We start from the raw sequence: 24,799 nt of genomic DNA on the forward strand, positions 1-24,799 counted from the left end.
TCTCCTCCACCACCCTTAATATTTTGTTGCAATTTTATATAATTTGAAGGACGTGTAGTAAGATTGGGAACTTCTTTCTTTGTTTTTCTACAAAAACAAAAAAATTATTAAAATTTATGACCCAGTGCTTTTGGAAACCAGCTACAATCATTTTGTTTTGTATCAAATCTGCACTGGAGCTTTGCACATGGTCTTAGAAGCTCTCTTCCCACTTTAGTTCTTCATTGATAGACATACCACGCATTCACGAATGCTGATGTGTTTTTATTTAAAATGTTTGTGCGTGTTCACTGACATTTGGCATTTAGATTATCTGGAAATGTTGTTACCTTCTTTACTCTTTCAGAAATGGCAATGCATTGAAGATACTTCAGGCAAGCTGCGAATTCATAAGTGCAAAGGACTTACCGATGTCCTCGCGGTAAGAAAGAGAACGCGGAGCATCAGTTCCCGGGTTTTTGGCAGTAAAGAAAAAGAATGTAATTGTGGTGATATGGATTACCAGACCAGCAGAGCCCAGAGGAAAAAACAAAGACATTTCATGAGATCCAGCCATTCAAAAAGTAAGTCACTGAATTGGAAGCATATTGATATGTGATATAGGACCCCTTTTACTAAGCTGCATTAACATTTATCTGCACATTAGTGGACAAAATCAATATGTGAAATCTGCAATAACTGCTGGAGGTGTGCCCATCTCCTTCCCATGCAATTAATGTAGTGACAATGCACTTAACAAACATTAACTGAACTACAGATAATAGGGATGCATTTAATGCCTCCTACTGAACTGGTATTAGCTGCTCTGTGTTACCTGCTGCTTAAGCAGTTAACAGCAGTTAACTCAAGAACGAACCATGAGTCAGAAAACATTAATGAACAATGCTACAATCAAAAGTATAATGTTTTAGGTTAGCAGAGAGTGTGTGAATTAAATAATAATAAAATATTTGTGTAGAAGTGATTACTGTGTAAATATTACTATGGTGACCGTGGCTCTGGGGCCCACAGTGATTAGGGCTATGCAACCTTCAATAAATAAGCCCTAAATGGTCTATCATTCAAGTGCCCAGACATATCTTTGAGTAAACTACTTCTGTAAATGGTGTCCATATAAACAAAATGTGAAAATATATATATATAAAGTGAAATCACTCTAACTGCAAACCAAGAAGTTGTGTCATGTCCCAACTCAAAATGTCTTGCAAAGTAAGATGTAAACAGCAACTTCTCTTGTGTATAAATAAACAATCATCCAATTGGGAGGGTGGGCAAGATGGCGGCACACACCGGGTGAACTGCGGTGCTCCTATTTGCTGTTCTTGGATTATTCAATACTTGCGAAGTTTGCCCGCAATTCTGCATACCAAGAAAAAGGGATGGTGAGTCCGGTTCCCCCACCGGCTTGTACTTCATCTCCTCTGCAACAGCATATGGAGCGCAACCTTGCCGGGATGCAGTGAATGTCTCCAGGTTAGAGAGTCCTGCTTCAAAACCTGGTGAAGGAGCTCCAATTTTCTTGGGGCACAATGAGGGGCATTTTCGATATGACGTCTAAGTTTGAATTTGGATGTTTTACAAAAACGTCCAAATTCAGAACAGGAAAGAAGGTCATTTTCAACAAAAAAAAAAGTCTAACTTTTGCTTTTGAAAATGCTGTTTGGAAAAATGTTTTGTGATTTGCAAAACACAAGAAAATCCACAATAGAGTGAAACCATTCACTTGTTCTAAGTGTGGCAAAAGCTTTGGTTGTACTGTAAATCTCAAAGTACAACAGAAAGTCCACATGGGAGAGAAACCATTTGCATGTATAGAGTCTTGTAAAAGGTTTGGTCAGAAGGTAATCTTCACAATGCACCAGAGAATACACAAAGGAGTGAAACCATTTACATGCCCTGAGTGTGGTAAAAGCTTTGATTGGAAAGAAAGCCTCACACGGCATCAGAGAATCCACACAGGGATGAAATCATTTACATGCACTGAGGAGATAAAAGCTTCAGTTGCATTGGGACAGGTAATTAGGGAATGTACACTCTTGCTATGAAGTATGGAAAAATAGCACTCTGGTATTTAGATATATGTAATGAGACCTCCTTTTCATCTATAGATCTGAATTCAAAGCCCAAATCTACTGATAAACAATAGACACAAGACTTAGATGTTTTAAAACAAAAATAGAAAGCTTGGCATCAGGTAGAACAGTGGAAAAGTGACATCCCAGGAAAACAATAGGGCATCCTTGGGGGCACTGCAGTGGATTTTATAAAATGTTCCCAGGCACACATCTCACCATTGCTCCCTTACCTTGTCTGCTGAGCCCCCCAAAACTCTCAACTCCCAACTGTACACCACTACCATACCCCTTACAGGTGAAAGGAGCACCAATATGTGGGTACAGTGGGTTTCTGGTGGGTTTTGGAGGACTCAGTTTCCTTCACATGTGTAACAGGTAGGGGGAGATAGAAGCCTGGGTGCACCTGTCTGCAGTGTATTGCACCAACCACTAGACTACTCTAGGGACCTGCATGCTATTCTAATGGTCCTGAGTATAACATCAGAGACTGACAAGTAATATTTTTAATCACATTTTTTTGGGGTGGGAGGGGGTTAGTGACCACTGGGAGAATAAAGGGAGGTTATTCTGATTCTCTCCAGTGGTCATCTGGTTATTTAGGGCACCTTTTTGTGCCTTATTCATAATAAAAACAGGTCTAGCTCAAAACGTCCAAGTTTTAGTCCTGGACGGTTTTGTTTTGTTCCATTATAGCTGAAAAACATCTAAGTCTTTGGAATGCCCAAGTTCCACCCTGAACACACCCCTAGCACTCCCCCTTGAGATTTGGATGCACTTCTGGTGGACTTCAGAGAAAAACATCTAAAAATAGATTTTGAAAATATCGATTTGGATGTTTTTGTGAGAAAAACATCCAAATGCAGACTTATGCCACTTTTTGGACGTTTTTCTCTTTTGAAATGAGCCTGATTGTGTATGTGGATTTTCAAAGGCATTTGACAAAGTACCGCATGAAAGACTCCAGAAAAAATAGGAGAGTCATGGGATAGGAGGTAGTATTCTACTGTGGACTAAAAATTGGTTAAAGGCTAGAAAACAGAGAGTAGGGTTAAATGGTCAGTATTCTCAATGGAGAAGGGTAGATAGTTGAGTTCCCCAGGGATCTGTGCTGGGACCGCTGATTTTTAATATATTTATAAATGATCTAGAGATGGGAATTACTAGTGAGGTAATTAAATTTGCTGATGACAAAAGTTATTTCTCATTGACCTTAATGAACAAATAGTACCACTTCTAATCTAATATCGTCTACTATGCAACCACAAAAGGCCGACTAACCTCACCGCCATACATTAATACTCTCACCCTAATGACCTCACCTGAGCAATTACATAATGCCGACACCTACACAAGATCACAATGTATTCCTATACCATGTATGTACGCAATTGATTGTAAAACCATGTGCATATTTGTAGCCCGGAATGGTAAATGCCATTACGGCAAATGTAAGCCACATTGAGCCTGCAAATAGGTGGGAAAATGTGGGATATAAATGTTACAAATTAATAAATAAATAAATTCAAAGTTGTTAAATTGCGAGAGGATTGTGAAAAATTACAAGAGGACCTTACGAGACTGGGAGACTGGGCGTCTAAATGGCAGATGACGTTTAATGTGAACAAGTGCAAAGTGATGGATGTGGGAAAGAGGAACCCGAACTATAGCTATGTAATGCAAGGTTCCACGTTAGGCGTCACCGACCAAGAAAGGGATCTCGGCGTCGTTGTTGATGATATGTTGAAACCCTCTGCTCAGTGTGATGCACTGACTAAGAGCAAATAGAATGTTAGGTATTATTAGGAAAGGAATGGAAAACAAAAGTGAGGATGTTATAATGCCTTTGTATTGGTCTATGGTGTGACCGCACCTCGAATATTGTGTTCAATTCTGGTTGCCGCATCTCAAAAAAGAAATAGTGGAATTAGAAAAGGCACAGAGAAGGCCGACAAAAATGATAAAGGGGATGGGACGACTTCCCTGTGAGGAAAGGCTAAAGCAGGTCTCTTCAGCTTGGAGAAAAGATGGCTGAGTGGAGATATGAAAGAGGTCTATAAAATAATGAGTGGAGTGGAACGGGTAGACATGAATCGTTTATTTACTTTTTCCAAAAATACTAGACCTAGGGGGGCATGTGGTGAAGCTACAAAGTAGTAAATGTAATACGAATTGGAGAATATTTTTCTTCACTTAACGTGTAATCAAACTCTGGAATTCTTTGCCAGAGAATGTGGTAAAGGTGGTTAGCTTAGCGGGGTTTTAAAAAGGTCTGAATGGCATCCTAAAGGAAAAGTCTATAGACTATTATTAAATTGACTTGGGGAAAATCCACTGCTATTTCTGGATTAAGCAGCTTAAAATGTATTGAACTTTTTCGGGATCTTGCCAAGTATTTGTGACCTGGATTGGCCACTGTTGGAAACAGGATGCTGGGCTTAATGGACCTTTGGTCTGTCCCAGTGTGGCAATATTTATGTACTTATAACCCACGAGTGCAGTAAAAAGTCTTGCTCCCATGGTAAAAAAAAAAAAAAAGTGATTACTGCAGTTCTGGCATCTCTGTCTTCCTTCCCCCCTCCCCTTCCCCGCTGCATCTGTCTACCTTATGCAGCTGTGAGGAGGATCCCTCACAAGCCTGCTCCAGGACCTTCCCTCTGCCACGCCTATGGGAGATCTTTTTGTGGCTGCATAAGGTAGAGACACCACAGCTATAGGGGAGGAAAACAAAATTCCAGACCTGCGGGGGCAGGGCACTGCTGGAGGAAAGGGAGGGGGCTGGAGCTGGACAGAGGTGCTGGACCCCCGGGAGGGCTGGAGCTGAAGGAGACAGAGATGCTGGACCCCTGGGAGGGAGGGAGGGAGGGAGCAAATAAGGGAGGGAGGGGGCTGGAGCTGAAGGGGACAGAGTTGCTGGACCTGAAGGAGGAAGGGGGCTGGAGCAGAAGGGAAGGGATAGAGGTGCTAGAGCTGTGGGGGATGGGGGGCTGGAACTGGAGGGAAGGGAAGGGATAGAGGTAGTGGAGTCCCATGAGGGGGAACTGGAGGGATGGAAGAGAGAGAGGTGCTGGCATCCCATGGGGGACTGGAGGGAGGGAAGGGAGAGAGATGCAGGGGTCCCATGTGGGGAGGGGGCTAGAGGAGAGATGCTGGAGTCCCATGGAAGTCTGGAGGGAGGGAAGAGAGAGAGGTGCTGGAGTCCCATGGAGGGACTGGAGGGACGGAAGAAAAGAGGTGTTGCACCCATGGGGAGGCTACTGGAAGGAAGGGAGAGAAGTGTTGGACCTGCAGGGGGGAGACCAAAGAAGGGGAGGAAAAGAGATATCCTGAACCAAGGGGATGGAGAAAGAGGGAGTGAAATACAGAACATGCAGTGGAGGAACAGAGGGAGAGAGACACATTAGTGTGGGGGAGGAAGAAAGGGAAGAAGCTGGACACAGGAAGGTATACAGAAACAGAGAGGAGATGATGGGCATGGAGTGTAGCACAGGGACAGGGTCACAAAGGGGAAATGCAGCATTCAGATGCTATATGGACACAGAGGAGCAATGCCAGACATGGGAGGGGATACATGGACACAGAAGGAAGATGCTAGACATGAGGGAGAATAGGAACACAGAAGGGAGATGCTGGGCTTCAGGGGCATAGGGGCACAGAGGAGTGATGCTGGACACAGAAGGAGAGGATAGGGACATAGAGTGGTGATGATGAATGCAGGGAGATGGACACAGGGGAGATGCTGGACAGGAAAGTATAAGGGACAGAAAGAAGGAAGATGCTGAACATGGGGAAAGATAGGTACACAGAGATGGAAAGATGGATGGTGAGCATGGAGAAAGAAGACATGTCAAATGAGCAGGAGACCCCGGCGAGTGAATTAAGAGAAGACAGAGGGAAAAAGAAACCAGAGCCTAGAACCAACATGATTTGAAAAATAAAATGACCAGACAACAAAAAATAGAAACATAAATTTATTTTCTATTTTGTGATTAGAATATGTCAGATGTGAAATGTGTATCCTGCCAGAGCTGGGTATCCAAACTGTCATAGAGGTGCAAGTTAACATAGCCCACTAGCAAGGTAGCCTGATATTGAGTAGCATATTTAGATATAAAGTCTTATAATTCCTAGAAACTAACCATTTTTCTGGAGGACAATATATAACTATACAACATAAAGTGCCCATGAATGCAGAGTCTTGAATAGAACATTTAATAGTTTCCAAAAGGTAAGAAGAATGTTGATCGAGTAAACTCATTGAAAAAAAAAAAGATTTATATAAGATAACAAGACCCCCCACCTTTTATTCCTTGCCTCAACATGTAAAACTTTGCAACTATTTGGGCACTTAGAATTCAAACAAGGACCATCAACGATTGAAGACCAGGTTTCAGTTAGAAATACCAAACCTGGTATAGACTCTTCAGTCATATCCTTTATCACATCCACTTTACTGACTGCTGACCTTGCATTAACATATAGACAGGGAAGTGGAGTCAAGGAATATTCTGAACACTGTAAAGGTTGCAAAATGGACAGATTACTAATATTTCTAGCATAATCTCTACGCATAGCATAATAATTTCTAGTTGTTCTCAAAGGTTTTCTATACCTAAAACGACAGTTCTACAGAATATTGTTTCCGTTTATACTTTAATAAAAAGATTTAAATATAAAATCATAACTGTTCAAGGCTTGTGCAGGTGGGATAAGACAGAGCTTGCGGAGATGGTGACAGTGCTCATAGGGACGAGGACAGTGCTCACAGGGATGGAACAGGGACAGAGCTCACGGTGACAGGGTAATTCTCTACCCTGTATTCCATTGTATTGGAGTGGGGAAATAGCCTAGTGGTTACAGCACTGGGCTGACAACCAGGGAAATGCAGTTCAGATCCTGCTGCTGCTCCTTGGGTGTCACTTAACCCTCCATTGCCTCAGGTACAATCTTAGATTCTAAGCCCTCTAGGGACAGGGAAATAACCTACGTACCTGAATGTACCTTGAGCTACTATGAAAAAGATTTGAGCTAAATCCAAAATAAATCTATAATGCTGCATGCAAAAACAGAGAAAGTGCCTCTTGAGAAGGGGCTACTCATAGCTTCTACTGTCATCTTAAGGCACATCCTTGGAAATCCCTAGGATTAGGGTGTACTTATCTGTTTGCTGCAGGAGTACTGTAAAATCTGTTGTAGCTATGGCTGAATAGAATATTTATATAGGAAAAGACTAAGGGACCTTTTACTAAAGAAAGTTAGCTGTTGAATGCAGGTTTGAAGAAATGTATAAGCATTACCACACACAAAATATTTCTTATCACAAGGCAAAAATTGCTAGCTTGTGTTAAAACCTGCATTAAACACATAATGCAAGTTGTTCTGCAAATGTGACAAAGAGGATAAGAATAAGGCAAGGAAGGGGAGAGCATACAGGTTAAGAGATGTCCACATTTTAATGAGCATGTTGGATTTACCTTGATGACTTATGTATACCTCCATTTAATTACCTTCACTGAAAAAATCACCAGAATACCATTCATACAAATTAACATGGCGGCAATTTCTACCTCATTACTGTCTTGATAACATGTATGAAAGGTGGACCTTTACTGCAGGTTAGTAAATAGGTCCCTGACTGAGGATTTTAAATTCCATTCTGAGTATATTTGAACATGCTTTGATAAATACATCCCTAAAGCTACAAATTAAGATGTTAGTTTAAAGCAAATTGTACTTGTTGATTTGAGGAAATGTAGCATTGATAATATGCTGTAGGCTATAATTTACACATTACAACATTTCTACATATATATAGATACAAACTTTACAAATGTAAACATTAAGTGGTCTTTTTACTAAGTGTGCCCCCCCCCCCCCCCCCCGATGCACCAAAATGTACTACCGCCGGGCACGCTCAGGCATCCTGCAGTAGTTCTGGCATCTGCACATGCTTCCCTGTGTGCACACACTTCCCTGTGTTTGAGGGGCAAAGAGTAGGCATGCCCAATGCTAATCGTTTACCGGAGCTACAATGCCACATAATAAACCAATTAGTGCGTGAGTCCTTTCCGCCTTTTCGGTAAGGGAGTCCTTTTTGTAAGGGCTCATACGCTAATAGGCACGCACAGATTGGGAAATTAGCACTTGGCCATTAATAGGAAAAATGGAAATGCGGTCATTTTACATCCATGCTAAAAGTGGTCTCAGTGCACAGGGAAGCATTTGTGCTAGTCCTAAACTTTTTGCCAATTGGAAAATTAGAATCTAGTGCCCTCTAGTGGATTGTGACTAGAATTAAGACTATGAAGAAACCAATACTATTTGAGACTTACTAGAAGAAAATAGTCTACAATCTTAAACTTATGTATTTTTTATTTAAAACATTTTTATCCCACTATTATAAAAAAAAATTCCATTCTGAAGAGTTTACAATAAATATAAAACAATAATCAAGAAATATTAAAAAACAGATGAAAGACAAAAAATATACATCTTTTCAGATCCCCTACAGCCTTGAGTAAAAAATATTGCTTATTGTCCTTTCTTGAAAGATAACGACTGGGGGGGGAGCCAATTCCACCTTTCTAGGCCCATCACCCTAAAAGCCCGTTTCTTCCATTGGACAAATCTCATATCCTTCCAGTTTAGCACCTCAAATATATGCCTAGCTTCTAAATGGAGAGCAATCTTTGGAAGATAAGGTATCAACCATTCCTTAAGATAGAGGTAATAATCAGTTTAAACATTATTTTCATAAGTTTAAACTGATTGTGTTCTCATATAGGAAGCCAGTGCAGCTGTGCTAAGTAATGGTGCACATTGCCCCACCTTGTCACTGAGGATTTATTTATTGATTGATTGATTGATTGATTGATTAAGCCTGCAAATAGGTGGGAAAATGTGGGATACAAATGCAACAAATAAATCAATGTGGCTTACATAGTACCATGAGGCGATCGCCTTTCCGGTGTGACAAATACAGAGTGATATTATGGTATAATAAGGTGCTTGTGTGACAGACACATAAGGGAATAGAAAGGAGGAAGCGTTAAGTTATGTCCAGTTCAAGTATTAGTATCGTTGTGTTGCAGGATTTATGCATTTAAGTTGGATCGTTAGGGTTTGCCTTTTTGAACAAGATAGTCTTTAGTGATTTCCAGAAGTTTGGTAGGTCATACGTTGTTTTTGTGGCGTTTGGTAGTGCATTCCAAAGTTGCGTGCTTATATAGGAGAAGCTGGATGCATAGGTTGATTTGTATTTGAGTCCTTTGCAGCTTGGGTGGTGAAGGTTTAGGTATGAGCGTGTTGATCTTGTTGTGTTTCTAGTTGGTAGGTCTATGAGGTTTAACCTGTATCCAGGGGCTTCGCATAGATGATTTTATGAACCAGAGTATAGATTTTGAACGCAATACATTCTTTGGTTGGGAGCCAATGCAGTTTTTCTCATAGGGGTGTGGCACTTTTGAATCTCGTTTTACCAAATATAAGCCTGGCAGCAATGTTTTGAGCAGTTTGGAGTTTATTTATGATTATTTCTTTGCATCCCGCATAGATTCCATTACAGTAGTCTAGGTGGCTCAGTACCATTGATTGTGCCAAGTTGCAAAATATTTCCCTTGGGAAGAAAGGTTTTATACGTTTGAGTTTCCACATTGAGTGGAACATTTTCTATGTTAGATTTTGCTTGGCTTTCTAGCGTGAGGTTTCGGTCTATTGTGACTTAGAGAATTTTCAGGCTGTCTGAAACAAGAAGGGTGTAGTCTGGGGTGCTTATATTAGTTGGTTTGTTCGTGTTGTATTGGGATGAGAGGATGAGACAGTGTATTTCATGATGTTCAAGTTAAGTTTGATTTCATTGTTGATTTCTATTAGATCATGTTTGTAAGGGATGTATATCATGACATCGTCCACGTAAATGTAAGGGTTAAGGCCTTGGGTGGATAAGGACTGAGCTAGTGGGGTCATCATTAGGTTGAAAAAGATCGGTGATAGTGGTGATCCTTGGGGTACTCCACAGTCTGGTTTCCATGGTGGTGATATGTTCGAATTTGATTTCACTTGATATGTTCTAGTGGTTAGAAAACCCTTAATCCAACTAAGTGCATTTCCACTGATTCTGAAGTATTCTAGAATGTTTAGTAGTGTGTTGTGGTTAACCATGTTGAACGCACTAGACATGTTGAATTGTAGGAGAAGTATGCTTTTGCCGGTTGCAATTTCTTGTTTAAATTTGGTTGGGAGAGTAATTAGTACTGTTTCGGTGCTGTGGTTGGAGCGAAAACCTTGATTGTGATTCGTGTAATATTGAGAATTTATTTATGTAATCGGTGAGCTGTTTGGTTACCATGCTTTCCATCAGTTTGACTACCAGTGGGATAGATGCTACTAGGCGGTATTTGGTGATTTCATTTGGGTTTTTTTTTCTTTATATCCTTTGGAATTGGGGTGAGTAGGATGTTACCATTTTCCTAAGGGAAGTGTCCATGTTGTAGCATGTAGTTTAGGTGAGATATGAGGTCTGCTATGAAACGTAGAGGAATGGATTTTATTAGGTAACTGGGGCAGGTGAGAGGATGCCTATAGGAATTGAATGGGCTTCCTCTCATTTGCCACACTGAGAATCAGCAGTGTGGCTTTGTAAAAGAGGCCCTGTACTGTAAGGCAATATTTCCAAGTCCAGTCCTGGAGTACCCCTTGACAGTCAGGTTTTCAGGATATCCACAAAGAATATGCATGAAAGAAATTTGCATATAATGGAGGCAGTGTGCACAAATCTCCTTAATCCTTAAACCAGATCCTTATTTTATTACAGAACCAAGCAAAATTATGATGATTGTAATTGCCTATTCCATATCAGTACAGATGCAATTTCTCCTTTGGTAAAAGGCATATTCGCCTCTCTCTACAGCTAGCTGTCAAATTAGCACCTGTTAAAAGACTTGCCTTTAATTTCCATCAACTCCTCCTCGAGGGCATTCCAGGTGTCCACCAACACCTCTACAAGAGATGTCTGAGGCTATTTACAGTAATACAAACAACTAAATCATTAAAATCACTTCTTTACTAATATTTTTCTATGAAAATTATTTCCTAGGTTCGTCCCCTGGGTTAACAAGCACTCCATATTAAGACATACCATGTAATGTTTGGCTCTTGTGTCTTTATTTTATTCTGATTGGCATAAGAAACGATCGTGCCTTAATTCTTAAATTTGTGTTTGTAGAGTTCAAGCCCCGATTTGTTCACACTCGCCAAGCTCGGTCACTGGCTGTTGAATTTGAAGGGGAAATCTATGATATAAACCTGGAGGAAAAAGAACTGCAGGTTTTCCAGCCGGGAAGCTTTCCTACGAGTCAGTATGATTTTGATGATGAGGTGGAGACTGAAGAGGAGGAGGGTGATGACGATGGAACTCTTGGAGATGAGGATGATGAAGAAATGCTGGCTGATGACACAAATGCAGTAAGCCAGTCTGACTCCGTTAAAGTAACACATAAGTAAGAATGCATATTCATGTTATTTTTATTAAATAGGTTCTTTTATTTACTGTTCCTATTCATTTTTTTAGATTTAAAGCAATTTACTTTAGGGCAAAAGGGAGAAAGTAGCATTCAAAAGGAACTACAGTTGGATCTGCCATCTACTTTATTCCTGCTTTGGAAAACTGATCTTCCTTAAAGAACAATCTAGAAAACCAAGCATTAAATCAGTTTTTCTCAGTGATGTTCAAGGAAAAAAAAGCATAGGTACAAACCTGTGGACTGATTCAAGTGATCAAAGACAATTTGAGACAGTTCTGGTTTTCAAAATATTTGTGACTCAATATTGAGCCTAATCCAGTTATCAGTATCGAATATCTAGGTTTTTGGCAGCTGTCTGAAGTTATCTAGGTGCTGGCTGATATCCAGACTGTTGCTAGGATAATGTTAGGACAACCTTTTTCCTGTCCTAACTTTACCTGGTTAGCGGACTGAAAATTGCTGCTAACTGACTAACTCCTAGCTCCACCCGTAACTGGAGAGTGCCATAGCAGCAGGGACACTGAGAGGGGGTGAGGAGGGGCAAAATTCCCCGGGCCCGGCCTCCGACGGGGAGCCTGATGCCGGCAAGCTTCTTCCGGGTCCGTCTCTCTCCTGCTCCTGAGTGTCGGCTGGAACTCAGATGATTGTGCCAATATTCAACTGTACTACCCAATTAAATGCTGCTGAATATCAACAGCAGAGCCAGCAGTGGGATTTAACCATGTAGGTGCCTTCCTAACCGGTTAAATCTTGCTGAATATCCGCCCCTTGAAGTTTTTTACATTACTTATACACACCCCATTTCTCTGTGCTTGTTTATTTCAGATGTACTGTACTGCCTTACCTGTATTACAGAACAAAGTAGTTTACCAAACTATGGATAATAATAAAGAAAAGAACTGCACATTTTCAAAAAGGAAAGAAACACACACGCTGCAGAGCATAATTTAATTTCCTGAAAGAAGGGAAGGGAAGAAGGGAAAATAGACCCCCCCCCCCTCCCCTTCCTGTTACCTTGGCTGGCAAGGGTCCAGCCCTGTCAGCAGAAACCTTACTGTTCGCCGCCATGCTGCCTGCCCTGCTTCTCCACCCCCTTGCATATATGCTCAGTTTTAGTGAAATTGAGCATGCGTGCCGTGGGGGAAAGCAGGGTAGGCATTGTGGCAGCAAACAGCACTGGAGGAAGGCTTCTGCTGGCGAGGCTTGGAGACCCCCGCCAGCTCAGGTATGTGGGGTTGCGATAGGAAGAGAACCCGTGTAGAACTGTTCCTGACAGTGCTAATGCAGAAAGACAAGATAGAAGCAAAGAATGCTCAATCAGGTTGAACGCCGCAGACAAATCAAGGGAAATTGCAAAGGCATATTGGCCTTTATCTGAGTAGGAATGGATCTCACTTAAAACTGCTGTAAGAACTGTCTCAGTACTGTAATATGATTTAAAACCTGATTGTCTAGGGTGTAGGGCAAGAGACTTCTCAGCAAAAGATGAAAGTTGTGTAAATACAATTTTGTCAAGTACTTTAGAAAGAAAACACAAGTTGAAAACAGGATGCTAATGAAGTGGTAAGGAGTGGCCCAAGGATGGTTTCTTAAGAGTTCGATGGATAATTGCCTACTTCTATAAAGAAGGTGCATGTCCAGAAGACAGAACACAGTTTATTAAAGAAAGAGCAGTCAGGAAGAGTCCAAGATGAATTTCTAGGATTCAAGAGGAAGGAAGAGGATCTAGAGTGCAAGTGGTCATTTCCATTTGTGAAACAATTTTAATATTGTGGACAGTGATTTGTTCTTGAAAAGCAGAACAGAAGGAAAGACCTACAATTACTACTACTACTTATCATTTCTAAAGCGCTACTAGACGTACGCAGCGCTGTACACTTCAACATGAAGAGACAGTCCCTGCTCGACAGAGCTTACAATCTAATTAGGACAGACAAACAGGACAAACAAGAGATAAGGGAATATTAAAGTGACGATAATAAAATAAGGGTTCTGAACAAGTGAATAAGAGTTAGGAGTTAAAAGCAGCATCAAAAAGGTGGGCTTTAAGCTTAGATTTGAAGACGGCCAGAAATGGAGCTTGAAATGCCTTCTGAAAGTTGATGTATATTGGAAGTGTTAGAGGTACTAACATCAGAACTGAAGGAAGGCAAAAGATGCCTGAAGAGATTCATTTTTAGAATGAAAAATTTACATATGTCTTCAGCAGAAGGAAGAAGTGAACTATTGTTTGAATGGAGAGCTTTAGAGAGTGAAAAATGTGATAGTTTAAGAGCAGCTTACATGCTAAAATAGCAAACTGATTTAAATCACAAAAGCAATAAAATACATCAAATCCAATGTATAAGACCCTATTGCTGACTCTCTCCATTCTTACTGCCGTAAGAGAGAACACCAGGCCTTATCATATAGTTAAAATCAAACACTCCCTCCCAATCATGTAGGCATCACGTCTCTCTTGTAGCCCTCAAAGGGGCATACAAAGGACATGCCTATTGGATATGCCTCTTCAGGGTGGCCCAGCCCATGATGCTCTTTCAACTCTTTACCAATTTTCAACACCTATGTATTATTCGCATAGTACCAGTTAAATATAATTTTTCTTTACCTGTGGGTGCGATAGAAAAGATTCCTAACACTGGAGTGTGGACACATTTCTCACTAATGTATAGTCAATTGAATGATAGAAAATGTAATCGACATTGACATCAAATGGGACATTACATATTTTTCACTTATATGAAACTGATTGAAGGAATAATTTATATGAGGATCTAATTATTGATATTATGATAGCCAAAATAGTGGCTTACACTCCAAAGTCTGAGGATCCTTCTTTCTATTCCTCTTCAGTGGAACTATTTGGTTGGCAGTAGCTCTTTATTCCCTAGAAGTGATATCATTGGGGAGGGAGCCAAAGAAACTATGCCAACAGAGAAAGGAGATGAAAAGAGACATTTCTGGCTGATAACTTACCTTAGTAGCAATATCAACTGCAAGTCTAAACTATCTTGACATAGATGAAGTGGATTAAAATCTTCCCAGGTATCTAGATTAGGGTTAAGGCTTTCACTGTAGTAGAGCTAATGTGGTGAAATGGCCTACCCATTGAGATACAGTTACAGAAAGATATGTTGTCATTTATAAAGAAATTAAAGAGGCTTTTTTTTTTTTTTGCACAAATATCCCAAAATGGAGAAAAACATTTTTATTTGCATTTTTACAAACACTAATTTGAAGGCTCAGTAGCAGTTGATGATCAAAACTCACTGTGTTGGGATATAAATGAATAACTCAAGCACTAGGTAAATTCTGTAAGTAGGTGGGTGGGAGAGGCAGAATGACAATGATCTGGCCCCCAGGCAATAAGGGTCATGGGCCCCTAACCACCTATCAAAAGTGATTAAATTGAATGAAGGCTAGGGAAGAGTGGGATCCCTACTGCCGTGGACCCTTGGGCACTGCCCTATTGTTCCAATGGTCAGCCTGTCCCTGGTGGGTGGCATGATGCACCCTGTTTCCTGCTTGTTCAGGCAAGCAGACATGAACAAGAGGCAACTTGAAATGTCCTTTATGCAAAATGTGCAACCAAATGTCATGTTTCTTACATTTCTATACCACCTTCCTTGTGTGAGGGTGTTGCCAGTCAGAGCAACACTAGAAGAAATTGAGTCCGACGTAAATAACAAACCACTTGCTCTTACAGCTATTATAATATAGTGAAGGGTCTATTTACTATGCTGTGTTAGATACATAGGACCAAATTCTATAAATAGCACTGAAAAAATAATGCGCTAAGTACTATTCTATAAACAGCGCTGAAAGTTTGGTGCCCTTTATAGACTACTCTTAGCACCAGGACCAGTGCCTAGTATTAGGCATTAGGATTTATATAAGTAAACCCTGTTGTAAATCCTCACATCTAAATTAGGAACGGATCTCCCTTATTCCATAACAGCTCACATAAATTCTAGGAATGCCCCTGATCTGCCCATTTTTTGGAGCTGTGCCTAAAACTTACGCATGGATGCATGCAACTAAAAATGCATGCGTAAATTTCAATTAAAGCCAATTAGTGCTGATAATTGATTATTCGATAAATCACCTAGATCTGGACAATGTTATTTAAGGCAGTGCGGGTATTAGCATAAATCCAAACCTTCCAGTAACTCCCAAGCACACATCAAACTTGTTAATAGATGTTAGAGTTGTGAAGGATCTTTAGACTTTATGCATCCTGGCTGCTAAACTCACAGTTTTCCAAGCAGTCAGGTGCAATTCCTCATTGATCCTTTGGTGTATATATTTTTTTAGTGCATATTTTCTTTGAACCAATTTTCTACTTGTTGTGCTCAATTCTTCAGCAATCTCATATTTCACTTCAAAACTCATTTCTTGTTTATCACAAACTAGTATTAGGCATACTCAGCTACTTAACTGGCAGCAAAGTGCAAAACATCAGGAACTTCAACCGACTTGGCCAGGTTTCGCGACTTCGTCAGGGCAGAGGTTCTATGTAAACAACAGTGTTCATATTAGTTATGGCTCATATTGCATACAGATCCACACATACTTCTATTCAATTTCTTTACAAAAGCTCCCTCCACAACACACTTTTCACTCTCCTGTTTTCCATCTTCTTGTTTAACAAAATGGCTGCAGTGTCTTACCAACAAGCTAACCCTTAAATCTCTGTCAGCTGATTGAAACCACCAGGCTTCTGATAGGTGAGCAAAAAAACTGACTCTGACCAATCAGATCACAGACCACCAGTCCAGTTCCGAATTCAACCCCGCAGGGTACAATGTATTCAGACTGAAAATCCATGTTTGCTCTTTGTAGTTGAGATAGTGTTCCAGATTTCCTCCCTCCCACCCCAACTGGACACTGTCAAGAATTCTCCATTTGATGTCAGTCAATTGAGGATCATTCTCCAGCCAATGCTGTGTTAAAGGGGTTGTCAACACTTTATTCTTAATTCGTGATTTATGTTCATTAAGACGTATTTTGATAGATCTCACTGAGTGCCAAATGTAAATTAATTGACGCAAGCAAATAATGAAATAAATCACATTCTTCGTTGTGCAGTTCTCATACGTGCTGTAATACGCCTCTGTGAGACAGGATGCTCCCAATCTAAACCCTCAATAGTCGAAGAACACCATTGGCACTTGTCACATTTATAGTGCCCTGGGGATTCCACAGGGCCAATACTGTAATCCAAATGCTTGTAAGTTAGAGTTTCTCCTATCGTCTTGCCACAACGATACACGAATATTGGGTGAGTTTCAAAACACTCATGTACTTGCAATGTTCTCCAGTTTGAATAAATGGATGCATTAATTAGAAAGCTTGCAGGTGAGAAAGGTAGAACCGCCACTAATTTTTCTTCATCTACCTGTTGTTTATATTGAAGCAGTAACTCGCGTTGGGAGTATTTAGCTCTTAAATAAGCTTTCCACCCACTACATCAATCCACTCCAGATATTATACATGCTGTTTCATTGTGCAGTGTCTCCCTACCTATATGTAAAAATCTAAACCATCAATCAATCAACCCAGATACGCTAACCACTTTTCACATCCTCTGGCAATGAGTTCCAGAGTTTAACTATTCTTTGATTGAAAAAATATTTCCTCCTATTTGTTTTAAAAATATTTCTCTGCAATTTCATTGAGTGTCCCCTGGTCTTTGTACTTTTTGAAATAGTAAAAAATCAATTCACCTCCACCCGCTCCACACTACTCAGGATTTTGTAGACCTCAATCATTTAATCATACACCCCCCCCCCCTCAGCCATATCTTTTGCAAGCTGAAGAGCCCTAACCTCTTTAGACTTTCCTCATATGGGAGGAGTTCCATCCCCTCTACCATTTTGGTTGCTCTTCTTTGAACCTTTTCTAATTCCACTGTATCTTTTTTGAGATATGGTGACCAGGTGAGGTCACACCATGAAGTGATACAGAGGCATTATAATATTTTTGGTCTTATTTTGCAATCCCCTTCCTAATAATTCCTAGAATCTGGTTTGCTTTTTGGCTGCTGCCACACATTGGGAAGAAGAGTTTAGCGAATTGTCTACAATGACACCTATGTCTTTTTCTTGAGTGCTGACTCCTAAAGTGGACCCTAGCATCAGATAGCAATGATTTGGATTATTCTTCCCAATGTGCATCACTTTGCATTTGTCCACATTTTATTTCATCTGTCATTTGGATGCCCAGTTTTCCAGTTTCCTAAGGTCTTCCTGCAATTTTTCACAATCTGCATGCGTTTTGACAACTTTGAATAGTTTTTTGTCATCTGCAAATTTAATCACCAAATCTAAGAATGGTTTTACCACTTATACACAGTTGGTAGAATGTGTTAAACAGGCATAGAATAGAGTCCCTTTATAACTGAGACACATTTCTTCTTATCGGAGCTTTTTATTTTACTAAGTATTATACTAATAAAAATTAGTATCTGACTTTGCTTTAATCTTGCAGTTCCTGGCATATGCACTAGTCTTACTTTTTTGTATGTCACTTAGAACCCAAATATTGGGGATTTAATAACTAAGAAATATAAAGAATAGAATAGAACCGGCATAGAATATAGTACAGCTGCCCTAAGGCATCAAATCTGATTTTGCTCTTAGTTCATAGATTAACAAATATTTATAGTATATATACAAGAGTAGCAGGTAGAGCTGAGAAAATCATCATGAGTTCAGAACGACCTCATCTCTAATATTGTGTTCAATTCTGGTCGCCGCATCTCAAAAAAGATATAGTGGAATTAGAAAAGGTGCAGAGAAGGGTGACAAAAATGATAAAGGGAATGGGACGACTTCGGCTAGGGCTCTTCAGCTTGGAGAAAAGACGGCTGAGGGGAGATATGATAGAGGTCTATAAAATAATGAGTGGAGTGGAACAGGTAGACGTGAAGCATCTATTTACGCTTTCCAAAAATAGTAGCACTAGGGGCAGTACATTTAAAACTTGCAGCTTACATTTGTCATCTGCGATTCACACAGGCACTGCAGGGACTTCCCTCTGCCGCATCTGGCTCTCACAACAGGAAATTGCATCATAGAGGGCCGGACGCGGCAGCCTGGGAAGGCCCTGGAGTGCCTGCCTGTATGAATCACGGATGGACCGAAAATGTAAGCTGCAAGCAGTGCAGCGGCGGCAGGGGTAGGAGAAGGAAGCAGCAGTGATCCTTTACCTGCAAGAAGGAAGGTAGCTAGCGATGCTGGATTTGGGGAAGGCAGAGGTGTGATGGATTTATGGGAGGAGAGGGTCTGGACTTTCTGGAAAAAGGGGGCTACAGGGAAAGGGAGACCCATGTGGTTGGGGGGGAGTGCAAAGACCCATGTTGCTGGATGGGTGAGGACATCCATGTTGCCGGGGGTGGGGGGGATGTGGAGGCCCATGTAGCTGGGGGGTGGGGGTGGCAATGTGAAAAATTACTCGGACACTAAGGGTGCAGTGAGCCAAAAAGGTTTGAGAACCCCTGCACTAAACTGTCTATGTCACACGACTTTACAATTAGGCGTGGATATTCAGCGCCACACCGGATAAGATTAAATTAAATCTGACCATATAAATACTAGTCCTATCTTTAACTGTTATAACTTAACCAGTCAGCTCTTGAATATTGGCTTAATTGCTTAATCCCCTTGTTTACTAAGCCATGCTAGGGGCTGGTGGTGCGCTAATGCCAACACAGCCCTTTCAGTTTGAATGGGCTTTGTTGGCATTACCACGCAGCTTAATAAACAGGGAGGTAAGTGTTTAGTGGCCAACCCCCCCTCGATATTAATGCTAGTTACCAGAAACAGTCAGGCACTGAATATCTCTTACATGCATATTTATTGTGGATATCCTGAAAACCGGACTGGCAATGGAGTACTCCAGGGAAACACTGACTAGAGAAACACTGTCTTAGAGGCAAGGAGAGAAAGGGGAGATATGATACAGGTGTTTAAATACCTGTAGGTAATCCTATGACTCTGCAATTATAAGTAGATGCCGAGGGAGTGCCTGGTATAAAGGAACGCAGATGCCTAGTTTCCTTTACAGAATATTAACCTCTCCTACCCTAGCTGAGATCATATTTAACCATCTCTCTGACCTCGTGTGCACCTCTCTTTAAATTAGTCACCTTATTTTCTAACTCCTCTTACTCTCTTACCTATCTATATGTTCTAGTTTTGCTTATACCCTATCCTGTCTATTAAAATGTTCTAATACATATTATGTTGATATTGTAAGTAGTATACTATGTCATACTTTATATTGTTATTTGAATATTTGTACTGCTGTACTTGTCTGTTGCTCATGTTTGATTTATTCTTACTGTACACTGCCTTGAGTGAATTCCTTCAAAAAGGCAGTAAATAAATAAAATACTAGCATAACAAAACTACGCACTTATAATTTAGGAGTAGATACTTTCGTTTTCTGTAAGTTATGCATGTGACTGTGCACCCCACCAATGTTCCACCCAGACACTGCCCTTGTGTATGCCTAACTGCAAACTATATGCTATATAAAATATGTTATAGGATATTGCCTAGGTGGAATATTGCATATATGTGCATATACACTTACATACATGCACATGTGTAAGAGTAAACTGAGATGGAGCAGCGGGAAATATCTTTTATGGAAAGGGTGGTAGATAACCTTGAATGTTCTCATAAAGGAGGAAGTGGACACCACTGGAGTTCAAAAAGGAGTGGAACATACACAGAGGAAATCAAATATGGAGGGCCTCAGCTGAAAACAGTGAAATAAATGTTTGTCCTTCTAAAAAGACATGGGGTGGGGGAGGTGGGGAGCCTACATGGAGCAGCAGTAGTTACAACCCTAAATGAATGCATGGGGGAACAAAAGTTACAGCTCTGACCACCTTCCTGGACAAACTAGATGAAACATTTTCTTCTCTATTCACCACTGTCTTTCTGTGTTAGTTGATTTTTTTTTTAACATTTTTATATTATTATAGATGCTATATTCTTGCAAATGACACCATACACTGTGAAAGGGAACTATACCAGTCATCCAGAGCATGGAAGGACCACAAGATTTACATTGATAAAGAGGTTAGTTGACATTTTAACACTGGATTTCCATTAAAGATGTTGGGTCACTTTTTACTGATTATGAGATAGATATATATCTATATGTATATTTCATTAATATAATTACAGATTGAGGTTCTCCAAGATAGAATTAAGAATTTAAGGGAAGTGAGAGGACACCTAAAGAGAAGAAGGCCTGATGAATGTGACTGCAGTAAACAAGGGTAACTACTTGTCTTGACCATTACTTTACATATAGTATGAAATCAAGGCTAGTTACTTCTCAAGGCTTTCAAAGCACAGGAAATCCATTTCCAATATAAAAGTGTTTTACCCTCAGAAATGGTCTCTTGGAAAACCGTCCATCATACCCCTAATTCTCTATAGTGTGCTACAAGTTAGGCACCTAACTTTAGGAGCTCAAATGGAAGTTAGGTGCCCAAAGGGCAGCGGGTATCCAGCAGTTAGGTGGCACCTAACTGTACTTAGGTGTTATTCTATAAATTAGTGTCTCGGTGTTTTAGTGCATAACTGCAGAGGGGGTGTGCATGTGGGTGGGTCATATACTTAGGTGCCAAACTTATAAAATACTATAATTTGCACGTCTGGGTGCTAACAATTAGGCACCAACATTTTTACCTGCCTTTTACATGATGTGTTGACACCTAGATGTTGATGCCCAAATGCCAACTTAGGCTCTATTATTTAACAGGATCTGGGCACCCAGATGCTATTGTAGACTATTATCTTAGCATACAGATTTTGAGTACCTAAATTTTTGCCTCCCTTATTGAATTGCTCCTCCTCCATATGTGTGTAGTTAAACATGCAACGAGAAGAGACCTTACCGGTGAAGGGATTCAGGAAGTGCATGGATTTATGTACATACTTGAATTTTTAAAAGGATGCATGTATTTTTTTTTAATACCCACGTGAATTAGCAGGTAATTTTGAAAGTGAAAGTATAGGTGCAAAGATGGGGAAAAGTCTTTGTGCAAAATGAACCCATGGACTTTACATCAGTGTGGGCAGTTCGAAAATGTTCCCCACACTAGGCAAGTATATGCAGTGAGAAATTCATTTAGCATTTAATAATTGCAAGTGCAGTTCATTGGGACCATGAGGTTTTGCATTATTTTCAGTGCCCTAAAGTGCTTTCAAGAGAAAATAAAATAGTATAACAGATAATCTGTTATCATTCTACTCAGTATTAAACCCACTTTCACCAGACACAGGAACTGTGGTGCATGATCTGTCCCAGACTTTGTGGAATCCCATGGTCCCTATAATGTAATGGAATTTATAGAAAACATGGGATCAATATTCAAAATGACTTATGAGGGGCTAAATTATTATTTTACTATTTTTATTTATCTTGTTTTAGGATGGATTTAATTGTATGCATTTTTTAATCTGTTGCTTTAGTGGCCAGGATTGTTTCTGATTTTTTGGATAACTTCCTAAAAGAAAAGTCAGTAAGCCATTATTAAGATGGACTTGGGGAAAATCCAGTGCTTATTTCTAGGATAAGCAGTATAAAATGTATTGTACTGTTTTGGGATCTTGCCAGGTATTTGTAACCTGGATTGGCCACTGTTGGAAACAGGATGCTGGGCTTGATGGACCTTCGGTCTGTCCCAGTATGGCAATATTTATTTTCTTAGTATAAATTCAGGAAACAAGTCTCTAGGTAAGCAAAAAGAATTAATTCTCAGGAGGAAAAAGCCTCAAGAAGCACCTCTTCTGCTGAAAGGCAGGAGTGCTAGGACTTCTTCATCATGGGCAATAAACCTCCTGGTATGAATCGCTTGCCTTCATATAGCAATAATTATAAAAGGAACTTAACATAAAGAGTCACGCATATCTTCCATCTTCTACTGTGTTAAGTTTTATGAAAAGTACTTAGCTTAAGGAAGCATGCTTTTCTTCAGTATTCCTCTGTTCTTCTGACCGTGGTCAACATTGGCCCCTGTTTCGCCACTGCTGCTTCAGAACCACCTGTCAATTATTATTGCATCTTATCCAACCCCCAATTCTTTCATGCAGTGTTCTTAGCATTCTTTCTTAACATTGAAACAGCCCATCCACATGTAATAATCTGGATAGCAGTCTAAATTTCGCCATTCTCCAGATTACTTCTATCTTTGCCCTTGCTCTACCAGTGCACCACCTCAGCACTATCTGGATCGTGCTAATGCTGCATGTAAGGATATTCAGCAGCACTATCTGGATAGTGTCACTGAACATCAACAGCTACTGCTAGCTGAGCCATTTATCCAAATAACGGCACCAATATCCAGATAATTGGCTTTGACTATTGACCTGATAAGAAATAATAAATAATGCAAACATACTGTTTAGGTCTGTGTATTCCAAAGAATGTCAGCTTTTTATAAAAGACTTGGCATAAAATACATGTGGGCAGCACTTCTATAAATTGGCACCTCGGTCTAGGTGCCTCAATGCCATATGCTTAGCGCTAATATTATTACAGCCTCTTGACACCAAGATACTATTATAGAATACTGGTGTAAATCAACATTAGCACCCCCATGTGTAGGCATGCCATTTATAACATGCGCATGTACCTGGGAAACACACCCATGGCGAGCTCTGCCTATGTGTACACCCCATGCAGTTACCTTACAGAATAACGTCTAGTGCACATAGGCATCTCTGACACATCTAAGTGGCACCTACCTCTAGGCACTACATTATAGAATTACCCCCATACAGATCAATTCTATAACAGGGGGCAGTGTGGTAGAAAACTGTTCTAACAAGCAAGACGCTGGTGATAACCCAGAGAAGGACACCAAAACTACGGAAGTCTACAAAATTACTTTACTGAAACCCAACTATGCGATCGAAATCTGTATGGATGATATAAAGACCTGACGTGGCCACGTTTCGGTGAAAATTTCTGCCTCAAGGATCCAAAACTAAACAAACACATATATAAAACCAGTGTTTCCCAAGTCGGTCCTGGAGCACCCCCCTTGCCAGTCAGGTTTTCAGGATATCCACAATGAATATGCATGAACTTGATTTGCATATACTACATCCATTGTATGTAAATTTCTTTCATGCATATTCATTGTGGATATTCTGTAAACCTGGCTGGCAAGAAGTACTCCAACACTGGGCTTGGGAAACACTGTATAAAATTAATAGATATAAACATTCCAAAACATCCACATTCTGAAGATCCTTCAGCTGCTAATAATTTAGTTCCATTAGCTGCATACAATCAGGTTGTATCCTTCATATTTTGGAATACTCTTTTCAATGACTTTCGTTAAGTAACCTTGGGGGTCTTTTACTAAAGCTTAGCTCGAGTTATCTGCAGCAGGGCCCATTTTATTCCTGTGGGCCCAGCTGCAGATAACTTGAGCTAAGCTTTAGTAAAAAGACCCCCCCTTGTGTTTAGCAACTGAGCTATTCAATTCATGCATTTCAAAGACTTTTGTCATGTATTTCTCTATTTTACTTTCTATTCATAATTATTATTTATTTGTACATAAGTAATGCTACACTGGGAAAAGACCAAGGGTCCATCGACCCCAGCATCCTGTCCACGACAGCAGCCAATCCAGGCCAAGGGCACCTGGCAAGCTTCCCAAATGTACAAACATTCTATACATGTTCTTCCTGGAATTGTGGATTTTTCCCAAGTCCATTTAGTAGTGGTTTATGGACTTCTCCTTTAGGAAACCGTCTAACCCCTTTTTAAACTCTGCCAAGCTAACCGCCTTCACCACGTTCTCCGGCAACAAATTCCAGAGTTTAATTATGCGTTGGGTGAAGAAAGATTTTCTCCGATTTGTTTTAAATTTACTACATTATAGTTTCATCGCATGCCCCCTAGTCCTAGTATTTTTGAAAAGCGTGAACAGGCGCTTCACATCCACCTGTTCCACTCCACTTATTATTTTATATACCTCTATCATGTCTCCCCTCAGCCGTCTCTTCTCCAAGCTGAAAAGCCCTAGCCTCCTTAGTCTTTCTTCATAGGGAAGTCATCCCATCCCCACTATCATTTTAGTCGCCCTTCGCTGCACCTTTTGCAGTTCCACATATATCTTTCTTGAGATGCGGCGACCAGAATTGAACACAATACTCAAGGTGTGGTCGC

At 40.3% G+C, this 24,799-nt stretch overlaps 1 protein-coding gene across 4 annotated transcripts in view; it reads left to right on the top strand.

Moving 5' to 3' along the window:
* The window catches only part of SULF1 (sulfatase 1), a 317,465-nt gene that overhangs the window by 253,268 nt on the left and 39,398 nt on the right, over window positions 1-24,799 (top strand). For all 4 annotated transcript variants that reach the window (XM_030215333.1, XM_030215349.1, XM_030215358.1 and 1 more), the window contains 4 exons: window positions 347-563; window positions 11,296-11,569; window positions 20,589-20,685; window positions 20,794-20,888. In XM_030215333.1, the coding sequence (XP_030071193.1) occupies window positions 347-563; window positions 11,296-11,569; window positions 20,589-20,685; window positions 20,794-20,888 (683 nt within the window). The remainder of the gene's footprint in view (window positions 1-346; window positions 564-11,295; window positions 11,570-20,588; window positions 20,686-20,793; window positions 20,889-24,799) is intronic.

Source organism: Microcaecilia unicolor, chromosome 1 (genome assembly GCF_901765095.1).
Source record: "Microcaecilia unicolor chromosome 1, aMicUni1.1, whole genome shotgun sequence".
Taxonomy (NCBI): Eukaryota; Metazoa; Chordata; class Amphibia; order Gymnophiona; family Siphonopidae; genus Microcaecilia; species Microcaecilia unicolor.